Genomic DNA, 22423 nt, shown 5'->3' with positions numbered 1-22423 from the left:
GAACATTTCCAAAAGGAATTGGTCACTTCTGTACGCATATTAGTACATTTGTTAACAGCAGCAGCCTGAAAGTAGTGCTTGATTTTCAGCATACATGGGGTTCTTTCCTGCTACTGTCAGAACTGTTTACTCGCAGGGCAAATCAGGTACTAACAATTTAAGTTTTCATATAAGTCTTCTTGTAAGTAGGATAATAACAACATTGGAGTCTTTTTCTAAAAAGCTTATAAGTTAAAATGAGATTTGTAGTTTGACCATGTTTTTAACAATTGCTGATGGACACAGAAATGAATGCATTCAATTCAGTTTATGTTTAGTGAAGAACTTCCATCATCTTAAGAAGGCTTTGGCTTGACTTTGAAGGTAAGTTAATTGCTGTCTTGAAGTTCTTTATGTCCCTTCCGACACCAACTATAAATTCATACCTTAAATCAACTCCATTATCCTGCGGTGATTGAGGTTATCCAGGAAAGAGTTACTCTCTTCTCTTGGTGTAGGAGAGTTATGCAGTATTTGTAGATAGCAATTAATAGTTAATATTATGCAGAGTGAGAGTACAGTAAGAATTAACCATATACAGAAGTTAGGTGATCATCATCTAATGAAGTAAGATTGGATCTCATAAGCACACACAGCAGTCTTTGTATTTACATGCTTTTCAGCCTTTGAAAGAGACATCAATATTGTAGGAAATGGTGTGTTCTGCAGCATTTGGTGTTAAGGCTGCATCACCATACTTGAATAATAGAATTTCTGGGCTCCAGTTGCTTTTGTATTTGTTTACTGTTCACAAATGTCTAAAATAACTTAAAATGTGTGTCGTCTGGTTCCTAAGCTGTCCCCAGATTGTTGGGAAGATCTCCACTGTAATATCTGGATTTCAATATCTGGTTGTTCTTTTCTTTTCTTTTTTACTTTGAGAGAGCGGAAAAGACTTATCTTTAATCATAATTATATGTTAGGTCTTAGAAATGTATTATCTAGGTGATCTAAATCTCAGGCAACCTAGTGTTTAATTCTAAAAAAATCACACACCGTTTAATGGTTCCAGACTTTTGGTTAGTGGTTTGAAGAAAACACCTAGTGCTTACATAAAGGGACATTCAGTGCTTTTGAGAGGAAAAGCACTATATAAAATATTTTTTTTCTAGTAGATGGAAAGTCAATAATGCTTTTGGAAGAAGAGGCAGAATAGTTTCAACACAATAGTATATCAACACATTATTAGGCCTGGAACACTAAATTCTATCTTAAATTTAGCCTGAAAGGATTTCCTAATAATTCATTTAGCAAGTTATGAAATTAAATAACATTTATGATTTGAGGTTAATTTAGCCAGAGAGCATCTCATAATATCCTTTACAATGATACAAGAGGCAGTGAATCCTTTACTTAAATTGCACCTTGAATGTAAGTTCCTTATATCTAAAACCAACCACCAAGCTATTCCACAGTTCTGGAATTTACGTCAAACAAATGAATATGTAGATTAGTTGAGGGAAGGGAATTTCAAAATACTAGCACACCTGCAGTATAAAAGCCAGGCCAATGCGTCACAACTTGTCCCCGCTGTAATGGTATTTGTGTTTTGTTTTGTATTAGTATTTCAGGTGCTGTACTTTATTCTTCATTAGTGGATGAAATAGGATGTTGTTTCATTTATTGTACCATTCTGAGGGTGCGTTGCTTCTTTGACACGGCCTTGGGATAAATAATGTCACAATAATTGCAGTTTTGAGAATCCAAATAATAGACAAAATCATAACATGGAAATAAGCTTTAATTGGAAATCCAGCCAATATATCCCAAAGATGTGATTTGCGCCATCCACTTGGGGGGTGGGATGTCCCATATTCTACTATTCTCTTTACTTTGATTCTGGCTGTCCAGAATCAGAACATTTAACCTCATTTCACACATCTTTTTCTCAGCCATTGGGGGGGGGGGGGAGGGAATCAGTACTATGACTAGAATCAGGAATCAGTAACTGCCTAGAGTTTTTTTTTAAAGTCAGGTGGGTAGATATGTAGAGGAAAGAAAAAAAAATTGTAGTGAATGCTTTTAAGTAACCCAAAAGCTTTTTAATTTTTTTTAATAACTAAAAAAGAGGTTATGAGCAGCCAGATAAAGGAAAAACAGATTAAGAGTGGGAAATAAACCCTACCCAGGGGGAGGGGGGGAATAGGATAAATGCAAAATTATTTTAAACAAAAGATACTATTGTCTTTATTGGAGAAACAAGCAGTAAAAATGCTGATCCTTTTAGCATCACTCATATATGTGTGTATACACATGAATGAATGAACACACACAAAAAGTCTTGTACCCTGGAGTTAGTAGACCAGGTGTGCTTTTCCAAATAAGTGTGAAGAGGTAAACACTCTGTTATGGTTAGCATATCAAGTTGTCCTGTATGGAGGGTTTATAGCAATAGCACTTAGACTTATATAACGCTTCACAGTACTTTACAGCCCCCTCTAAGCGGTTTACAGAGTCAGCCTATTGCCCCCAACAATCTGGTTACTCATTTTGCCAACCTCGGAAGGATGGAAGGCTGAGTCAACCTGGAGCCAGTCGGGATTGAACTCCTGGCAATGGGCAAAGTCAGAAATACAGCATTCTATCCATTGCACCACCAGGGCTCTAGCATATTATAAATTGAGAGGGGATGGGGATAGTAAGGATAATATTTAGGATAATAAGATATTATTCCCTGACAGAAAATACTCTAGTAACTGAATGTGTCTTACATTAGGGCATGCTTACAATTGCTTTGAGTTATGTAGCATTTAAGTACAAAAATAATAAAGGTAGTGCTCGACTTACAAAAGTTCATTTAGTGACCGTTCAAAGTTACAATGGCACTGAAAAAAGGGACTTATTTTGCACAATTACAACTTTTGTAGCACCCCATCATGGAATCAAAATTCAGAAGTTTGGCAACTGATTCATACTTACGACCGTTGCTGTGTCCCACGGTCACATGATAACCTTTTGCAACCTTTTGACAAGTAAAGTCAATGAGGAAGCCAGATTCATTTAACAACTGGGTTACTAACTTATCAACTGCAGTGATTCACTTAACAACTGTGGCAAGAAATGTCATAAAATGGGGCAACACTCACTTAAACATCTCACTTAATAAAAGAAATTTGGGGCTCAACTATGGTCATAAGTCGAGGACTGCCTATAATCTTCTTTGTGCATCAAAACCTAAGAATAACTTATTTTTTGTTTCTGAAAATAGTTTAGAAATAGTTGACTTTGTTAATTTGTACTAGAAAATCAGTGGTAGCATCAGAATGCTATTATACATTTATCTTTATAATGGGAATTTACAGTGACTAATCGGGAGGAAAGCTCTCAAGGTTTAGCTTGAGTATTCAGATTAGAAGAAACAGTCCTACATCTAACAATAATGAGGCACCTTGAACACCTAAATTCAAGGACAGCAAATCAGTGTTTTCAAGAGATAAGAAATTTTTCACTTGAAATTTGTAAGACAATATTGCTGAATTAGACTTTACAGCTTAATTCTTGAAGGGTTCTGCGCCTTGGAGCACTACAGGCAGAATGCAAAGCTTCAGGCAAAGATTGATACTAAATTATTAAAAACATAGTATTTTATGGAATTAAAAAGAATCAGGGTTAAAGTCTTACCTAAACGAGGCCACTTGGGAGCAAAGGGAATGGATGGATGAGTTGTTCCATTAAATTTTTCAGGAATGATCAGATTATTTGAGGCTTCTTTGTGTTGTCCTTTCCATCCTTTTCATAGCCCAATGCTGAATGTTATATAATGTTATATATGCTACTATATATAATATGTTCTGTTTTTATCATTTTCTTAAGCTGGCTGAATAAGTCATTAGAAATCTTTCACCTCTTCCTTCCCCCCCAAGTAAAAGGGGTTCTCCATGCTGGTGTATCGTATATCCAGTATTACAGACCAGGAATCAGATTCAGACTGCTGTGGCGGCTTCTCTTCTGCCTGAAAGCAGCGAATGGGACCTGAAGAGGCCCTCCATGGAGCAACATCTTCAAGACCTACCTGAGAAGATTTAAGCGGTGGGCTGCACCAGATATTGGGGGGTGGAGTATACCAGCTGCAGAATCACACACAAATCTGCACGAGGGTGGGTGGGCGGGAAAGAAAAGTGTGTAGACCACTCTTACCCCACAGGCCAACAACTGAGATTTTGAATATTCCAGGAAGACATACAGTCTTTTTCCCCAGGCCACCTTCAGCCCAAGATGCACCAATTGAGTGTTTCATAATTGGTGTGGTCTTGAATGATTCATTTGGACAACCAGGCTTCCTTTCCTGCATTTAATAAGACATGTTGGGTAAAAGTCCTTGCAACCTCTTGCATTCTTCCAGTTGACTTGAAAACAGGTACCTCTGCTGTGGGAAACGTGGACATACTGTATAAGCAATAGCTTATACCTAATTTGATATAAGTGCATCCACCTCTCTATAGCTCCCCGTTGGGGGAGAAGGCACAGAGTCCCTTACCTCTGTTTTAAAGGTGGGTGAAGTACTGTATAGAGAAGTTGATGCCTTTTGTTTTAGTAGCAATGCATTGATACCGAAACCTGGAATCAAGCCTGAATGTATGTAATGGCAAACATTTATTTCATTTAAGTTTTTGTTTGTAGCCGCCCAATTCAACCGAATTGTTCCATTTGTTCAAACTAGAGACAAAAACAACCGAAGCTGACCTGAATCAAGAATGAACATGAGTGGTGTGGAACTAGGCAAATGCTCCTACATACATATCTCTTCTCATTGTGTGTAAGGAGATGTAGGCATGAATCTGCTAATCTCATGTCAAATATTGTGCCTGATAACCTGGCTTTCAAACGGGAGTTGCTTTCAAGTTGGACCAGGGCTGGTGAGAGGATACAGTCAAATGCTACCTTAAAAGGCATAACCGTAGCAGTATCTTCCTCCAACCTCTGACATCTGCAGGTGTGGGTGACATCTGCAGAAACTCAATGTTAGGCTTGCAAGAGATAAAATTTAAGTCCTTTTCAAGCATGCTGATATAGGAATTGGGCTCTGCAATATGATGTGCATCTTCTAATACAGTGCCCATGCAGGCGCAGTATGAAAAGCTGTGGTAAGTAAATTTGTAGAGTGTCTACACTGTTTGTTTGTCTATAAGATTGTTTTTCAGGTAAATAGAAGTGCATGGAACAGGCTTCCTTTTGTGAGTAAAATACCCCTTCGGCCAAAGTTCGAGCTGCTCATTTCTCATTTTGGGTGGGTTTAAAAGCTTCTTGGTCCCCAAGGTTTATTCACTCCTCTAGGAATCTATTTCATTCCATGTGTGTACAGATCATTAAAAAAAAAACCTCTGTTAAAATAGAACGGTACTATTTTATAATTCTATAACTTGTCAGTACATAAATAAATAAAAAATTGTGGGAAGTCAACTGTTAACCACATTTAATTAAACACATTCATGCTCTTAAGAGGCCAGAGCAAAAGAGGAAAATTTCAACTTCAAATCATAGCAGCATGGCAAAAGAGCATTCTGCTCAGAATATCGGCCCTTGAAAGGGGGGGCTCTGCATCTGTTTGTAGACCATTAGCTTAGCCGTATTTCATTCCCCAGAAGATAATGGTATAGTCCAAAAATGATGGGTTGGCTCACTTTTGAGAGGAGGGTTGGGTCGGAATTCAGAATTCTCAGCACTGTGAGCTGTTGGCTTGTAGCAGAATTGGAAAAAGGCCTCTAGAGGTTTTACTCTGCTGCATGTTTCTCCATATACCCCCAGCTTTACAGAATGGATACCTGGGGATTAAAAAAAAATCACAGGGTATTCCCGTGAATGAGCTACTTTGGAAATCATTAGAGCATTGCAGATTGTTGTTATTTATTAAATGTATTTGCCGCCCATCTCGCCACAAGAATATTGCAGATCATTTCAGCTGGATAAATAGCCATACATCTTTTCCCAGAAACCAACCTAATAAATAAGTCAATTGGTGTGCAAAATCTCAGTCAACCTTTGTAAAGCAGCCACCGAAAACCCTGAAAATAGATGAGGAGCAATCTCAAGTCCTCTTTCCAATATTGCCAAATCCCTTTGTTTGTGGTTTCCTTTCAGAAGTACTTTGGAAGGTTTGATGTTCTGATCTCATTGATCTTCCCCAGTGCAATGTCTACCCTACCACACTGTTGGCCCTTGCCTCTCATTTCACCTTTGCACTGTTGCTGGTTTTCAGATTATGCACAAAGCCCTTATAACAAAGCAGTTCTGTGTGCTGGTCAATAAGATGTCACCAGGTCTGCTACTAATATATATATATATATATATAATATTTACTGAAGAGGATGATACGGCAGAATCCACATAGGCCCAATCTCTGTACAAACAGTTGCTATATAGTTTCATGGCAGTCATCGTGTCAGCAAGACATTCTCCCCCACCCACCCCTCTTGTTTTGTTGCCATGATTCTATCAAACAAAAAACCAAGGCTACACACACCCTACAGTAAACTGAAAGTTCCTTGCTGTGGCTTAGCTAATGTGTCAATCCAAGTAGTATGGTTTGTAAGGCATGGTTTTTGACAGTCGTGTACGGCTTAACCACTCCAAAAGTAGCTATTTTGATTTCCTTTCTCAAAATAATAATAGTGTCTGCTGCACTGATTTGGAAGTTTTTTTGTTTGTTTCATATATATAATTCTAGGAATGTTCTGTGAGCAGAATAAGTTATCCATGTTCAAATGTAAGCTTAAAGATGATTACAATTCCATCTGAATCCGCAAAACACTTTAACCTCTCCTGTCCGGGTGGTGCTTCACCTTGGACTAGGCTAGGCGTTTTAATTGTGAATTTTTTGTATTGAGAAAAGGAACAAAATGAGCAATTTGGAGCAATAAGGAAGTACATCTGCATTTTAGAGTGTCACCAAGGGATAAAATCTTAAGGTGTAACTAATTCACTGTGGTAGTGGTACCCAGATTCCGCCCTTCAAAAAGTCAAAAATATTTAATTTTAACGTTCACCCAGCCTTAAAAGATATTTTAATGGTTTTTAAGAAATTTGTCTTCAGTGAATCTCTGGGCGATTTAGCTAAGATGCAAAAGGCTGCCTTTATACTTCTCAAAATGGGACATCATAATTTGTTACAATACCGTCAGTTGTGTGTTGACTCACATTGTCACAGACCAATCATTAGCTGTTTTATGCAGAGGTAACAATTGTCACACCCACCCACCCACAAACCAGGCCTGGGCTTTAATCCATCTCCATCTTGTGGACTGTCTCCATGGATTGTGCACAGATCTGCCTCAGCATGAGAGACCATGTTCCTCCTATGTCTTCCGCTTGTAACTAAGAAGCCATGGCTTTCTGTCCATGGGATGAGATGAAACCTCTAGGAATCGGATTTGCCACTCCAGGAGAAGGGATCTCATGCAAGGAATCAAACCTAAGAATGAGCTGATGCGCTTTACCTCTCGCTCTCTCTCTACCCACAAAAATCTGCAAATCCAACTCATTGGGTCTGCTTATTAAGGTGGAAAGGAAATTAAGAGGGGGAAGTATCTCCCCTCCAAAGGTCAATACTGGATCTTCCATTCCTCCCAGTGGAATTATTGACAGAATAAGCTTGTTTCGCCCTGCTTTGCCACTTGAAGCCAATTGGCTTAAGTCAATCTGGGCCAGGCATCGAGAAGATGCTTTGAATTGGTGGCAGGCTGTCTGCTGTCCCTCTTGGTTTTAAGCTCTAACCTACCCTCTTTCTGTGGCTGGAATATTGCACAAGGTGATGTCACAAAATGAGAATTATGAACGAATATCAGAAATTCCAGAACTGAAGTGTCAGTTGAAGGCAACTTGATGTCTCTCTCTCTCCCCCCCCCTCTCCTAACCCATTCTCCGCTTTGGGGGGCACTTTCACAGTGTGTCAATTAGGACATGACAATTCTTGTGCTAATTATTCTGGCTGGGGAAAGAGCATATTTCTCTGTGAAGTGCACAACAGGATGAATAAATCTCCCATCCGACAAAGCTTAATTGAGCCCCGAATGATAACATGATCCCCACGAAACGGGTGGGTACTTTCTGAAGTTGGGGGGGAAAAAAACCTTCCTAGCAAGGGTTTTGCCAGGCTGTTCAGAGGGATGCAGTTGCATGCTTGCAAAAGAATGGACTGGCAGCTGAAACGGCAACTCCACCCCACCTCCCAGCTTCAATAAGCAGTGTAGTTGATCTAATGGGATTTAAGAGAGCCGTTTGACTATAAACGAAGCCCAAGTAATGCCATGGAGCTGATAATTGAAGTGATCTTTAAAAAAAAAAGCACGTTTAAAAGTACTGTGTTTTACAGTTATCAAAATAAAAATAACTGCATTTAGCTCTAAGCATAAGGATATTTGGCTACAGCACTCCTGCTGCTGAGCAGATCTGCTAAGGTGATCGTGTTACAGAGAAATTTATTTAGAGAGAAGTTTGTGCCGTGAGCAAGCTCTTGTCGGCTCCATTTTACTGGCCAGTCTGTACAGAACTGCAACTTCTCAGTGGAAAGTGGCTTGCCTCGGAACTGACCATGATCACCTGTGTCCCCCCCACCCAAGGATACACCACCTCTTTTGCATTTTGAGCTTCAGAAACTCTTAAAGCCTTCATGTTGACCAGACCTTCCCCTTCATCCTTACTGTGTATGGGTTTTACTAAAAGTAAATGCCAGAAACAAATCTGCAGCTTTCCTTTCTCAGAGAAAAGCTCCTAAGAGCAAAGGCTGCAAGAACCAAATACTTAAGATTCTGGGTGGTGTCATCTTGTGGCATCATCTAGTTATGTAAAATCAGATTGTGGCACTGCCATCACCTCTGGAAGAAAGTGGAGCCTTCCCCTCGGATTTTGAAAGGGCTCATTTTTGTAAAAATGGAAACCACCACCACCCTTTTAAAAGGCAGGTTTCCGCTTCAGGATGTTAGCCAACAAACAGGCCCCTTCAGCCTGTATATTTTAAATTTTATGATGTCAATTTACATTTGAAAGGACAAAGTAGTAATAGTGGCTTGGTGTGACTTGGGGGTTATTGTGGAATCAGATTTCCTTTCTCTCCAACCCTCTTGACTATCTGATTTTCATTTTTGGGCAGCTCCTGATTCAATTCACTACAATTTCCCTATTACATAAATGCAGAAGTGTGTGATTGTATTCCCTCCAGCGAATTGTTCAAAATACACCACTCACTTTTTAAATACTTGGGATGGCAGTTTTAGTTTGCTTTGTCTTTTCCAGAAAGAGCAGGAAAAGGAAAGGGTGAGCTTTTGGGAGTCTTACCTGGGCCTTCAGAGTCGTAACCATAGTTAGAAGGCAGGTAACACGGCAAACTGGTTAATCCAAAGCAGTAGTAATAATTCCCGGAGAAAGGGCATGAGCGGAGAGGAGGAGGCAAGGCTGTCACAGTTAATTGATTCCTAATTGTCCCTGGCATTGACAAGCAGTGAGATGAACACAGCTGCCAGTTTCCAGCTCATTCCTTTGCATTGTTCCTTTCCTGAATGTGCAAACCCTAGTCTTGGGTAAGCTGTGGCCTGCTTCCTGCAAGGAATGTCAGAAAAACAGTCCCGACCCGCAATCCAGATTAAACCAGCCCTCCCCCTCCGTCCAAAGTCAGGGAGACTCCCTGTGCCTTAGGCCGGGACTTATTCAAACATGCTGGGTTTGAGGGTGGGTGCCACTGAGAGAGAGGGCCAAGAGCAAAGCTAGATTCATCTTCATGGTAGTGTTAACAATCCTTAACAGTTAAATAATTTTAGTTCCCCTTTCCCTGCAGTCACATTCAAAATTGCCCTTCACAGCCAATGTCTTTCCGTGTTCCATCTTTTCAGACCCTGCACTAAAAGTTAGGAGTGGAAAGTTTCTTTTCTCTCTCTTTAAAATCTACTCAAGAGTTAATTTTCATTCATCCTGAAATGCAACTGACAAGACTTTCTGCGTCAGGTGCCATAAATGAACAACACATTTTCTGTCATTGCTGGACAAAGACATTTGGCAGATGTTTGGAGAAAACCTTGGCTGTTGGCCAGCCCCCTCCCCCCCCCCCTGTTAATTCAATACTGGCTTCCTATATATTAGAGTGACGTTCTTTCATTCTTTGGATTTGTAGCACGTTTGCCTAAAAGGCTAGCCACTACCATCCTTGTCTGGACTTCTGAAGCCCTGAGCTTCAATGAGAGTCAATGCAACCACATCTCTCTCAATCAATGCAGTGTGACTTCCTCCTTTTCACAAGACCTTGGAAGAGCTTAACAACCATCCCTTGAAAAGATTGCACCGTGGCTTTGAAGCATCTTTAAAATGTGAAGAATGGGATTTCTCTTCCAAGAGTTCCTTCTAAAATGGCAGGCAAACGGATGACATCCCTCTGTCTCTTGAATCCCTGAATGATTCGATACAAGTTCCCAAACTGCTGTTTCTCCTTAAAGGAAAAAGCATTTTTAAAAAAGTCATCCCTGTTTGGAAGTTGACCACCCACTGTGCCGTTTACTCTAAAAGAGGGGGGGGGAAATGTCTTTTCTGTTTTATTCCTAGCAACTCTAAATGTAAATGTCACCACTTTCATAATTTATTATTTGTTCAAACACCAGACTGCCAGATAGTTTTAAAAATGTCTTGCCCCACTTTTTCTGTTGCTTAGATAGATTGGAGTTGTCTAGTCTGAATGGAAATAACCATGTTCATTTATGCTGGTTGAGGTTTCCCTTGGGCTATTCCCGGTCAGCTGTTCTTGAACCTTGGGAGGTACAGTCCCCATCCGACTTCTTCATGAACTGTTATCTATACATCCCTCCCTCCACCTTGGAGCCTCAGTTTCCTTTTCCCAATTGCTGGATCAAGGCTGAAGACTGCAGCCGCTGCTTGAGGCTCACCTCTGGGCTACAACTCTGCTATTCAGCTGGTCTTTCAAGAGCGTTGAGGAAAAGATTCCCCTTTCCTGAAATGGAAGCACAGGAAAAGGCTTGGATGCAATTTGAGACCTAATCTGCTCCCTGATGGGAGGTTTTGTTTTTTTGGAAGGGGGGTTGCATATGAATACCCGTTTGAAGATGCAGCTTGGTTCTCCCCCCCCCCCTTTTCCTGGCCTGCTTTTGTTTACAAGATGTTGACCACCAAGCTAAATTCCTGAGGGGGAGGAAGGTAGACCCCATTGTTTCTGAGTGCTCGCCTCTCCTGTGGTTGGTGTATGAATGATGAGCAGCAGCAGAACCATCAACATGAACCCACGGGAGGGAGCATTACTCACTGAACTTCATTCCTCCTGCTGGGACCTCTCTCCCACCCAGTAAGATTGGGATCTTCCCTCCCAACATCACATGCTTTTATTTACCTTAAAGGTCCCGGTTACTCTTAAAGCATTCTTGCCTAATCAGCATTTGCTACTCAAGGGACTCTACAGGCTCACACCTGCCTACTTCCAATAATTCTGTATCGGGTGATTTCAGCCTCAAACCTAAATACATGCAATGGAGGTCTATGCATTTTGAGGAATTTCAAATGAAATCACCTTCCAACTTCCTTGCACATTAACACTGCAGACATCCTCTCGGAATTTCTCTTCTCGGGGTTCATCTTTACAGTCCAAAACAATGGAACGTTTCTGCTGAATGAATGAAAAAGCAACTTTGATGTTGTTGACTGCCAGGGTTAGCAAGAAGAAAGTAATAGCAAGAATAATTCCCAAGGACAATTCTGGCAACTGCTAAGAAGGGACCATTGCAAGTTCTAGGTGCCACTCCGTATTTTAAAACTAGTTTTTAAAAAAGGCAAAATATGAATCGCTGTTCAGCATACTTAGAGTAAAATGACTTGCACTGTATCTTTACACGATGTCCCTGTTACTGTTTTATAAGTAGCCTCAACTAATTCGTAACAACTGGATTTTCATTGAGAAATTAAAAAAAAAAACCACCCAAATCCATTCACTTCTCCACAATTTTAGGGGTTTAGTCAACTATGTATTGTCAATGCAATGTCAGATTGGTTTGTTTTTTAATTATTTAAACATCCAAGTAAAGAATAGCCACTAAACATAGCTGGTGTGCTAGAAATGTCCCCGGTATGACAATCTTTCGGCAGACTTTCTCAGAAAATAAAAGGGCTGTGTGTTTGGTGGCACGGCCACTTTGGAAAACTTTACTGGGGCTTGGTGAAGCATATTCGAAGGTGTTCTGCACCTCTGCCGAGGTGGCGCAGTGGTTAAATGCAGCACTGCAGGCTACTTCAGCTGACTGCAGTTCTGCAGTTCAAATCTCACCGGCTCAGGGTTGACTCAGCCTTCCATCCTTCCGAGGTGGGTAAAATGAGGACCCGGATTGTTGTTGGGGGCAATATGCTGACTCTGTAAACCGCTTAGAGAGGGCTGAAAGCCCTATGAAGCGGTATATAAGTCTAACTGCTATTGCTATATTGCTAATCATCAGAAACAAAGGGCAAGGAATTAAAATAATTTGCTGCTAGCTGCCTACATATCAAATAAAAATGCTTAGTGAATTTAAACTTTTAAAGTTATTCCCTGTGTGTAAAGTGCCAGTGCTAGTACTGCGAGCTATGATAATCATCTTGGCCCTATATTTTACTTCAAAACAAGAAAGGAAGTGTAAAAATGCTAAAATGAAACCACTCCAATGCACACTGTAATTTGCCAGTGAACTTTGATAATCGGAATTGGATTTATAGTGCCAGGGTTTTCTTGTATTACTGCCCTGACATTTCCTGATGGGAGGCAATTACCAGAATGCTGGATCTCAGCAACCTGATCTTGGTGGGGCTTCAGTTGAATTGCAAGGTGATGCTGTTGGCTGACCATTGTAGGGCTCGTGCTGTTACGTAGCGGAATGCAGTGGTCCCATCACATCTCGGCCGCATCCACAGTACTGTGAAGTGGCTGAGATGCATCAAGGGAAAGAAGACTCCATGTTTATCCAGTGGCGATCAGTGCCACGCAGCATGCCCAAATCATTGCTTCCATTAAAGACTGGACAGAGCTATCTATACTGGAGAGAACTTTGAAGTGTCAGGGACCTGGAGAAGCTGGCAATTAGGCGTGCCTAGCAATGGGCAGCAAACTTTCAAAATTGAAAATTCAACCCATGGCGCAGCTGGGTGAAGTTGGCTTGCATAGGCGAGTCTTTTGTCTACATGAAGACAATCCAAAGTTTGACAATTAAAAGTAATGGGTACCATACCCTCCAGTCTATCTTGATTCTTAAGCCATGGAAAGTGACATGATACAATGCAGAGTCTTGACTTTTAGGCTTACAGTAGAACCTCTGGTCACGAACACGTCTGACCATGATCAAGTCGGGTTCCGACCAAAAAATTCACTTTTTTTCCACAGCCGATTTCCCCTTCCACACCATTGTTTTTTGTAAGTGCCAAATTTCCAAAATTAGGTTTGAATCACGACCAAATCGGTTTGCAATCAAAGTTATGGAACAAATGATAGTTGTTCTACTGTATTTGCATTTTATAATTGCCAGGAGAATTGGCCCAAAGGAATGAACATCTTAATTTGCATTACAGGTTTTTGTTTATGCCTCACAAAATAACAGAAACAGTTGGGCATATATGGCTGGTGCATCTATCGCTCACCCAATTCCAAACCAAAGCATGAAAGCTTGTGCATTGTGTTAAGGGAAAGGAAGAGACAAGAGCAGCAATAACTCTGGCAGCTGTCTATAGTGTATTCAAATAAACCAGGATGAATTTGGCAGTCGGGAAACAAGTGTTTGACATAATTTTGGGGAGAACAAACAACTAACTACAAGCAACTTCAGTGTCCTGTTGCTCATCATGACTACCCGTATTTATTAATAGTAAGCCAATAGCATGGATATGTTTTATTATCCATGAACCGGTTTATTCATGACGTAGCACTTGTGTCTCATTCTATTAAAAACAGTTACCCACTGGCTTATAGGGATTTGTTAAGTCCATGCACAGATGATTTGATATGGGTGAGCATTCATTAATGAGAAATTTCACTTTTAAGTTTAGTAGAGTACAACAGCCAAGGCATAATGTGCTATATCAATTCTAGCACTTTTCCTGAAATTAAATGAGTGTCTGAAATACTAACTAATGTTGTTTGGGAATGATTATTTCAACTTATCAATATATTTGACCGTACCAACTTTGATTTCTACTAAAAATGGTTTCCTGGAGAAGTAACTTATCATTAACCTTCGTTTTGGTGGCGTTTGGATGGAGGAGTAAGATATGCGTAGGGCAGAAGTACAATGTATGTAAATGCAGCAATTTCAACATGCTTAATAATTTCTATTCCAAAGGGATCTAAGAGCTGATGACTTTTTTTCTGAGTCAGGGTCTTGTGTAGTATCATCTAGATGGACATTTATATTGGGCAAAATAGTGTTTTTGTGAAGAGGATGATTTTATTTATATGAACGGCTTCCGGTGTTTGGGGTTTTGGCAGTGTGAATGGAAAAAGGACTGGGTATCCTGTTGTTTAGTAAACTCAAACCATTATTAAAATCATTTATGTGCTAGATGTTATGAAAATGATTGCATGTTCAGTAAGTACTGTATATCTCTGTACTTGGAAAGCTGCTATAGCCAAGAATTACAAGTGATAAATGATCTGTCGCTTCAGAATTATTTTCCAAGCAGAGACCAATCTGTGAAAGCCCATTTTAATCAGGTTCTAAAAGTTATAAACCAGGTTTGTGAACGCAGAAATGCTTGAGCCTTGTTCCCTGCACAGTGAGTGAATGTGGTCCCATTCTTTGTTTTCAGTCAACATCCTCCTCAACCAGACCTTTTCAAATGTATGGTCTTAATAGCTTTTCTAATTTTATATATTATTTTTTCTTATTAACCCCATTCAGTCACATAGAGTAAAATATGAATCAATATGAATAAGTTCATTTATTAGGATAGAATTGCTTGATCCTACGTAGCACGATATTTTCAAATCTGGAGAAAACTTCCAATTTTTAGTTGTCTCTTTGAAAACCAAGCTAGGATGATGATGATGATGATGATTATTATTATTAAAGTACCTGTATGAACATGAATCTTTCCCCCCCCCCCAAGTCACTGACAACAAATACTTTGAAATAGACAAGAAGTCAGGTGACTATAATGGAGTCATTGCAAAGGATAATCTAAAGTTACACTCTTGTATCAGATAAGAACATGAACGTGCAGTTTGTCTACTGAGGGATTTTAGGAGAGGCCTTGACATACTTGACTGCTATTTTACAAATTTTCTGTTGGTCAATTGAACTTAAAGAGTGAAGATTTTAAAGAGTTTTCAAGAAGACTTAACACGGATAACCAAAACTATTTCACATTAGCTTGGTCAGGAATCTTTTGCCAGTGAAAGTAGGAAAGCAGTTTTCTAATTTCGTTCAGGCTCAGTCTATGCCTTCTTATAAAGCAAACGTAGTTTATGGAAAATGCAAAACAAAGTGAATTTCCCTGATATGAATATTTTTGGATTGAAACAAATCTTGAATGCCTAGTTGTGCAAATTAACAGCATCATGACCTTATCTCCTATTGTCCTTGTTGTTGCACCTCGACAAATGATGCATGGTTTGTTGTTCCTTGGATCTTGGTCAGCTTTTGTAAGAGTAAAGTAATATATGTACTGTATGTATTCCATCTCTGGTTAAAGATACAGATTTTAGCTGTGCATACAACAGCAACCAGTCCGTCAGATTTCTGCATTTCTAGTAATTCTATGATGTGTATTGTGTTCTATCCATGATTGTAAATCTTCCAGTGAGCTGGAAGTACAGTTGCTTTTTCATGCAGTGGGTTTTTTCAGGGATCACATACAAACAACCAACATAGAAGTCTCCATAATGGCATGTTGTCTTTTCTTTTCTTCAGCTGATTTCTGAGCAGTTGATCGGGTTTACCCATAATTTGCCATGTCTTGGCAAGTTTTCTATTGTGACAGTAAAATTAATCTTTTAATTATTTCAAGGTGATTGTTTAAGCATTTCAATTGCTGAAACGATTAAGATGGTCTATGTTTTGTTCCCCGTGAAATCGGCCTGGTGTCTGGACTACAATGGCCATATAGAATGAAATTAAACATTGTTTTAAGTATGGAAAGAAGGGTAAGAATTAGGCCTAGGGGAATATAAGGTTATTTTTTTAAACAACTTCCTTTAAATTTGAAGTCTTAACATCAAACTATGTGTGCAATCTTTGAAGATGGAGCCTATTTTATGTTGAAACGGGAAAAATATTGTGATTTTATTTTGTCTGTTTTAATGTGTCTTGCTGTAAAATTATTCCCTTTCTGACTGATACATTGGGTCCTAATCCTTTGTACCATGAATTCAACCTCTACATATTGAAAATCCCTTTACAATAGATAAATCTAATAGATCTAAGCTCTCTTCCTTTTCCCTGAAATGCATGTGAGCTAAATGGCCAGATATTGTCACATTTTGCTTTCCAATCTGTTTGCAAGTTAAAAACAACTGTATAAAAAAAACCATAATATTACAATTGGTGCCCAGTTGTTCTGTGCCCAATAGCTCCATTTATCGTTCCTTTCATGTAGAATATTTCTTTTGTTCAGTACAGGTAGTTCTCGACTTATAATCTCATTCCTTTAACGATGGTACAACAGCACAGGGAAAATGATTTATGACTGTTTTTCACACGTATGACCCATGGTCACATGATTAAAATTTGTGGGCTTGGCAACAGGCATGTATTTATAGCAGTTATGACTGTCTTGGGATCGTGTGATTCCTCATTTGTGACTTTCCCAGATGGCTCCCGACAAGCAAAGTCAAAGGGGGAAGCTGGGTTCACTTAACCACTGCATGAGTCTCTTAACAGCTGCAGTGATTCGCTTAACAACTCTGGCAAAAAGATTGTAAAATGGGGCAAAATTCATTTAACAACTGCCTTGGTTAGCAGCGGATATTTTGGGCTCAGTTGTGACTAATTCGAGGGCTACCTGTACAGCCAGTAAGAGACAAACTCTTTCAATCACTGATTTAATGAAGTCTCCCTTCTCTTAACAAAAACCAGTTTAAACCATTCCTCAGGTTTATGGAATCGTATCTGTCATTATTAAATCCTTCTGCTACTTAATGCATAGTAGTTTTGAGTGTCAGGCAGCATCCAAGTTTAACAATTTACTAATTGGTGTAATTGAGCTAGCATTTTTTTTTTTGGTGTTAACAGCACATAAAGAAGAGCAGAAGGTTGAGGATAAACCAGGAGAGCCTCCTATGAAATTGAAGAAAACTGTTGGACCCACATCGGTGGTTGAGAAACACGTGACTTCTCAAGCAAGAAGTGTGGTCCTGAAGAAGCCCTTGCCGTTTCCCAGCACTTCACTTATTAAGGCCCCAGTGAAACATTCAGCGGCAGATTTTAAAGGGGTCATCCCTAAGAAGTCTTCGCTTGCCACAGGTTCTCCTGCTTCAGGTGGCCTTTCGTCCTCACGGCCACCTTTGTCCTCCTACGGAGCCCATCCCATGCCTAAAAAGCCATTCCCTCCCTCCAGCGCAGGGGCAGGGCTTAAGAGACCTGTGATGTCTTCTGCCTCTTCTTCAACCACCCCCTTGCCTCCACAAGCCAAGCTAGCTGCCAGCGCCGGCCAGTCACAGCCTAATTCCCAGATTCGACAAAACATACGGAGGTCTCTTAAAGAAATTTTGTGGAAAAGGTAAGAACGCTGATGTTTAATAAATTTGATGTTTAATACATTTATAGGCCGCCCAATCCCGAAGGACACCGGGCGGCTTACAAAAATAGTATATATTCCTGTTGAGAAGGAAATACTTTAAGGTTCCATGTTAAGGATTTTCGTTTCAGTACATTCTACAGAAAGGAAAGGCGGTTTGGTTGACACTTAGCTGCTTTAAATTGTCCTAAGCAGCACTTTCATCAAAGTTTACAGTTCTTTTAAATCAAGCATTTCTCAATCATGGCAGCTTGAAGATCTGTGGACTTCAACTCCCAGAATTCTGGGATTTGGAAGTCCAGAGATCTTCAAGCTGCCAACTGAGAAATACTGTTTTAAATGATTTTGAAATGTGCCTGGATGGAAATCCCAACCAGAAAAGGGCCATTCTCTCTTCAATTCCATCTTCTCTGGAGTTCTTGTTGCTCTCTGAGCTTTTTCACTTGCCTGCAGATGTTCCTTTAAGAAGCCAAATCCAGAAATGGAAGCTTAGCATTCAGACAAATCAGCCACCGATAAGTACATAAGAGATAAAAACCACATTTATACACCATTCAAGGACAATAAAAAACTGAGAAAGAAAATAGATTACTGCCCATCCTTTCCAGCGGCCCAGAGTTTACTAAGCAGGCAAACAACCAAACTAATCAATACTGTCATCTAATCATGAAAACCCTAAGGAGAAAAGCAAATTCCACTAAAACTAGCAGGGCACGCGTCTATACAGTAAACGGGCACTTACTTAGCACTGATGATGTTACCTAGTTCTGTATTGAAACATTTGCAAATAAACAACCAAGTTCAGAGAGCTCCAAGAATTCCACAGTTGAACCCTGAACTACAGATATTCTATTGGCAGTTCTATTAATGAGACTAATTAAAAAAGATTGCACAGTGCTTTTAGATTAAACTAACGGTACTATCTTTCTCTTCCTCCAGAGTAAATGACAGTGATGACTTGGTCATGACAGAAAACGAAGTGGGGAAGACTGCGCTCAATATTGAAAAGGAGATGTTCAATTTATTCCAGGCCACAGATAATCGATATAAGAGTAAATACCGCAGTATTATGTTCAACCTTAAGGACCCCAAAAATCAGGTTAGTTTGTATTGAAATGAAGGAGAAATTGTTTTGACTGCTTTTATTTTCAACTCTAATTTTGTCAGTAATATAAATAATTGTATATTATTCTAGAACCATGATGGCGAACCTATGGCAGATGTGCCACAGGTGACACACGGAGCCATTTGTTAGGGCACGCAAGGCGTTGCCCTATCAACTCCAGCACACATGTGCACACTGGCCAGCTGACTTCGGCCTTCTTTTTCGGCTGTTTTTTGCCCTCTGGAGGCTTCCCTGAACAACGTGCAAACCGGAGGTTTGGGAACAGACTTCCAGTTTGCCCATAGGGCTGTTTTTCGCCCTCCGGAGCCTTCAGGGAAGCTGACTGAAACCTCCATAGGGCCTCCCCAGACTCCTAGAAAGCCTCTGGAGCCTGGGGAAGGCGAAAAATGGGTCCATCGTGCACCAAAAGGGGTCCCATGGGCATGTGTGTGGGGGTGGTGGTGTCACGCGCATAGCATTATGGATGTGGGCACGCCCGCACATGGCCCCCCCTGCACATTTTCCATGTGATGGGAAAAAGGTCAGCCATCACTGATCTAGAATATACAACACATCCCTACCTCACTCAGATTGTTAGGTTTTGAACAAAATGACTAAGAAACATTTGGTAGATGAATAAATTTATATACAGTTTAAATAAAAATTAGCTTCACTCATTTCACTAATTGATCATGTGATAAACTGGGTTGATATTGTAGATTCATTGCAAACAAAAATATTTATTAATAGACTTATTAATACTGAAGTATTTTTTCAGCTTCAGGATGAAGTTTTCAGCCTCAGGTCTCCTGCATGAGCAGGGGGTTGGACTAGATGGCCTCCAAGGTCCCTTCCAACTCTGTTTATTTACATTAGGGATAGTGGATTGCTAATCAAACCTGCTAACCAAACCCAATGGAGTTACTTGTATTTTATGTTGAAATCCAAGACTTAACATTTCTTTTTAATGCACGTAAAGATAAATGTAAGATCTTTCATAAAAACACAAACATGGTTGAAATTCACCATATAAAACATCATCGAGTTGCTCAGTGTTACTTTTTTTTAGCAACCACATTAAAAAAAATGAGTGTTCTTTAGATCAACAGTTAGAGGACTTAAATTGGATATTATTTATTTATCTAGAATCCTGTGTTCTCTAATTACTGAATAATAAAATCAATCTTCTCTTTAGGGTCTTTTCCACCGTGTTCTTCGAGAAGATATTCCTTTGTCAAGGCTTGTGAGAATGAAGCCTGAAGAACTTGTATCTAAAGAACTATCGTCATGGAAAGAAAAACCAGCCAAATCAGTACGAAATAGTTTGTTTCCCACATATTAAGTAAAAATTGTGATTTTCTATTAATTATGGTTAGTGGATATGATTAGTAAGAATGTACAGACCCTCCAAAATACATTTATGATCCAAATTTGAAGTTACAATGAATGCCCCCCACAATCATATGATGGCACAAATATAGCCTCAAGTCAAGACTTAGCTATATTAGGGTGTTCTTGTTGTTCTTGTTTAACAAAGTAGCAATCACTGTGGATTTTGTAACTGGTTACAATTTACTGTATGTACAGTCATTCCCAGGCTGATGCTTTCTGGTTATTCTGGTTATATTTATTATTTTGACACTAACACTACCTGACTCTAGTTGGCTCACAAAATAAAAACAAACAGCAGTGTACAATCCAGATTGTATGAGCAAATGACAAATCCAGTCAACAGCAACACAAGGGACTCCATAGCCTAATGTCTAAGAAGATTCATTTCATTTACTTTATTTGTATGCCGCCCTTTTCCCTGAGGGGACTCAGGGCGGCTCACAATTCAGGGGGAGGGAAGGACAAACAAGTTACAAACATGAAGACAATACATCATTAAAAAAGCACAACAGTCATACTATTCGAGTGGGGTTGGAGTCTTTAGCCCCAGGCCTGTCGAGACATCCAGGATTTAAGGGCTACGCGGAAGGTCTGGAGGGTGGTGAGGGTACGAATCTCCACGGGGAGATCGTTCCAGAGGGTCGGAGCAGCCACCGAGAAGGCTCTCCTCCGGGTAGTCGCCAGTTGACATTGGCCGGCTGATGGAATTCGGAGGAGGCCTAATCTATGGGTTCTTATTGGCCTAGTGGAGGTAATTGTCAGTAGGCGGTCTCTCAAATACCCAGATCCAATACCATGAAGGGCTTTGTAGGTGACAACTAGCACCTTGAAGCGCACCCGGAGATCAACAGGCAGCCAGTGCAGCTCGCGGAGGATAGGTGTTACGTGGGTGAAACGAGGTGCACCCACGATGGCTCGCGCGGCTGCATTCTGGGGAGGGGATGACTGGATTCTCAGTCATCCAGGTCATGGTTGTCCCAAAGGTGCCTTTTATCAAGAGCTGAAGAAACTTCTTGGATGAGAAGCGAAATGTCTTCAAAGAAAAACAAGAAAGTCCAGTTGCCTCTTGAAAAAAGCACCTTTGGGTCAATTAGCCAAACTCAAGGTTTGGGAGTAGGTCTTTAAGGTGCTCCAGAATGCCACTGGCAGATCTCATTCCAGAGCGGAAATGTTCAAAAGATGGCTCTGCTTTGGTTTGAGGGTGCCAATCCTCACCAGGCAGAAACCACGGGAGATTGGTCAGATATAAATGATATCCTGTGACGTATCTGTTATTGGATGTTGGCAATCACGTTGGTGATTCTATTTTTATCAACAGCCGCATGAAAAAGTGTGGCTGAGTTTTGTCCAAACCGGTCCCTTAGATTTTGAAGCCATAATGTTGTTCTTCTGCCTGGACCGCATTTGCCTTCAATCTTTCCCTGGAGGATTAAGTAAAGTATGGCGTATTTTTCCGGGTGTCGCAACACATGTCCAAAATATTCTAACTTCCGCTTTTTAATGGTTTTGATGATTTCCCTTGGCTTTTCCAGGTGGCTTATCACAGTATCCACACTAACCTGAAATGATGGGAATGACAGTCCCCAATGTAAAAAGTTTTGAGTACTGATTAAAAACTAACCAAATAATATTTCTCCCCCCCCCTTCAATAGATAATGGCATCGAGGCGTAAAACCTTTGAAAATAAAAAAATGGCCGTGAAACAAGAACCTATCCCAGATGTAAACATGGAAGATTCTCCACCAGTGTCTGATTCTGATGTAAGTACACTGTATTTCAGATTACCTGATTTTATGCATCCTGTGTAGATGACCCACAAGGTCCCTCCCAACTCTGTTAATCTATCTGTCTAGATCAGTGTTTCTCAACCTTGGCAACTTGAAGATGTCTGGACTTCAACTCCCAGAATTCCCCAGGGGAATTCTGGGAGTTGAAGTCCAGACATCTTCAAGTTGCCAAGGTTGAGAAACACTGGTCTAGATTGCTCTTCTCGAGTCGATATCAGCTCTATAACCTCTAGGCAGCAAGACATTATGAAACTGGAAATGTAGTCCTTCCTTTGGCCGCCAGTTTGAGGATGATTCTTTGAAAAGACAAATACCAGGCTTTTTTTTTTTTACAAAATCATTCTTCCAAATATCCCAAAGGTGCTTTTTTTCTTCTTTTTTTCAAAAGGCAACTGGACGAGAAGCTTGTTCCTTGTCCAAGAGG

General features: G+C 40.1%; 1 protein-coding gene across 3 annotated transcripts in view; it reads left to right on the top strand.

The window, feature by feature from the left end:
- DIDO1 (death inducer-obliterator 1) overlaps positions 1 to 22423 on the top strand; it is a 74641-nt gene that overhangs the window by 35477 nt on the left and 16741 nt on the right. For all 3 annotated transcript variants that reach the window (XM_087720577.1, XM_087720576.1, XM_087720578.1), the window contains 4 exons: positions 17211 to 17697; positions 18655 to 18814; positions 20016 to 20132; positions 21865 to 21972. In XM_087720577.1, coding sequence (XP_087576703.1) covers positions 17211 to 17697; positions 18655 to 18814; positions 20016 to 20132; positions 21865 to 21972 — 872 coding nt within the window. The remainder of the gene's footprint in view (positions 1 to 17210; positions 17698 to 18654; positions 18815 to 20015; positions 20133 to 21864; positions 21973 to 22423) is intronic.

The sequence above is a fragment of the Thamnophis sirtalis genome, unplaced genomic scaffold, assembly GCF_051295495.1.
Source record: "Thamnophis sirtalis isolate CommonGarterSnake01/CBP01778 unplaced genomic scaffold, rThaSir2_p1.2 scaffold_7, whole genome shotgun sequence".
In the NCBI taxonomy this organism is placed as follows: Eukaryota; Metazoa; Chordata; class Lepidosauria; order Squamata; family Natricidae; genus Thamnophis; species Thamnophis sirtalis.
Note: the sequence above shows the minus strand (reverse complement) of the source record. Positions and strands in the feature narration are given on the sequence as shown.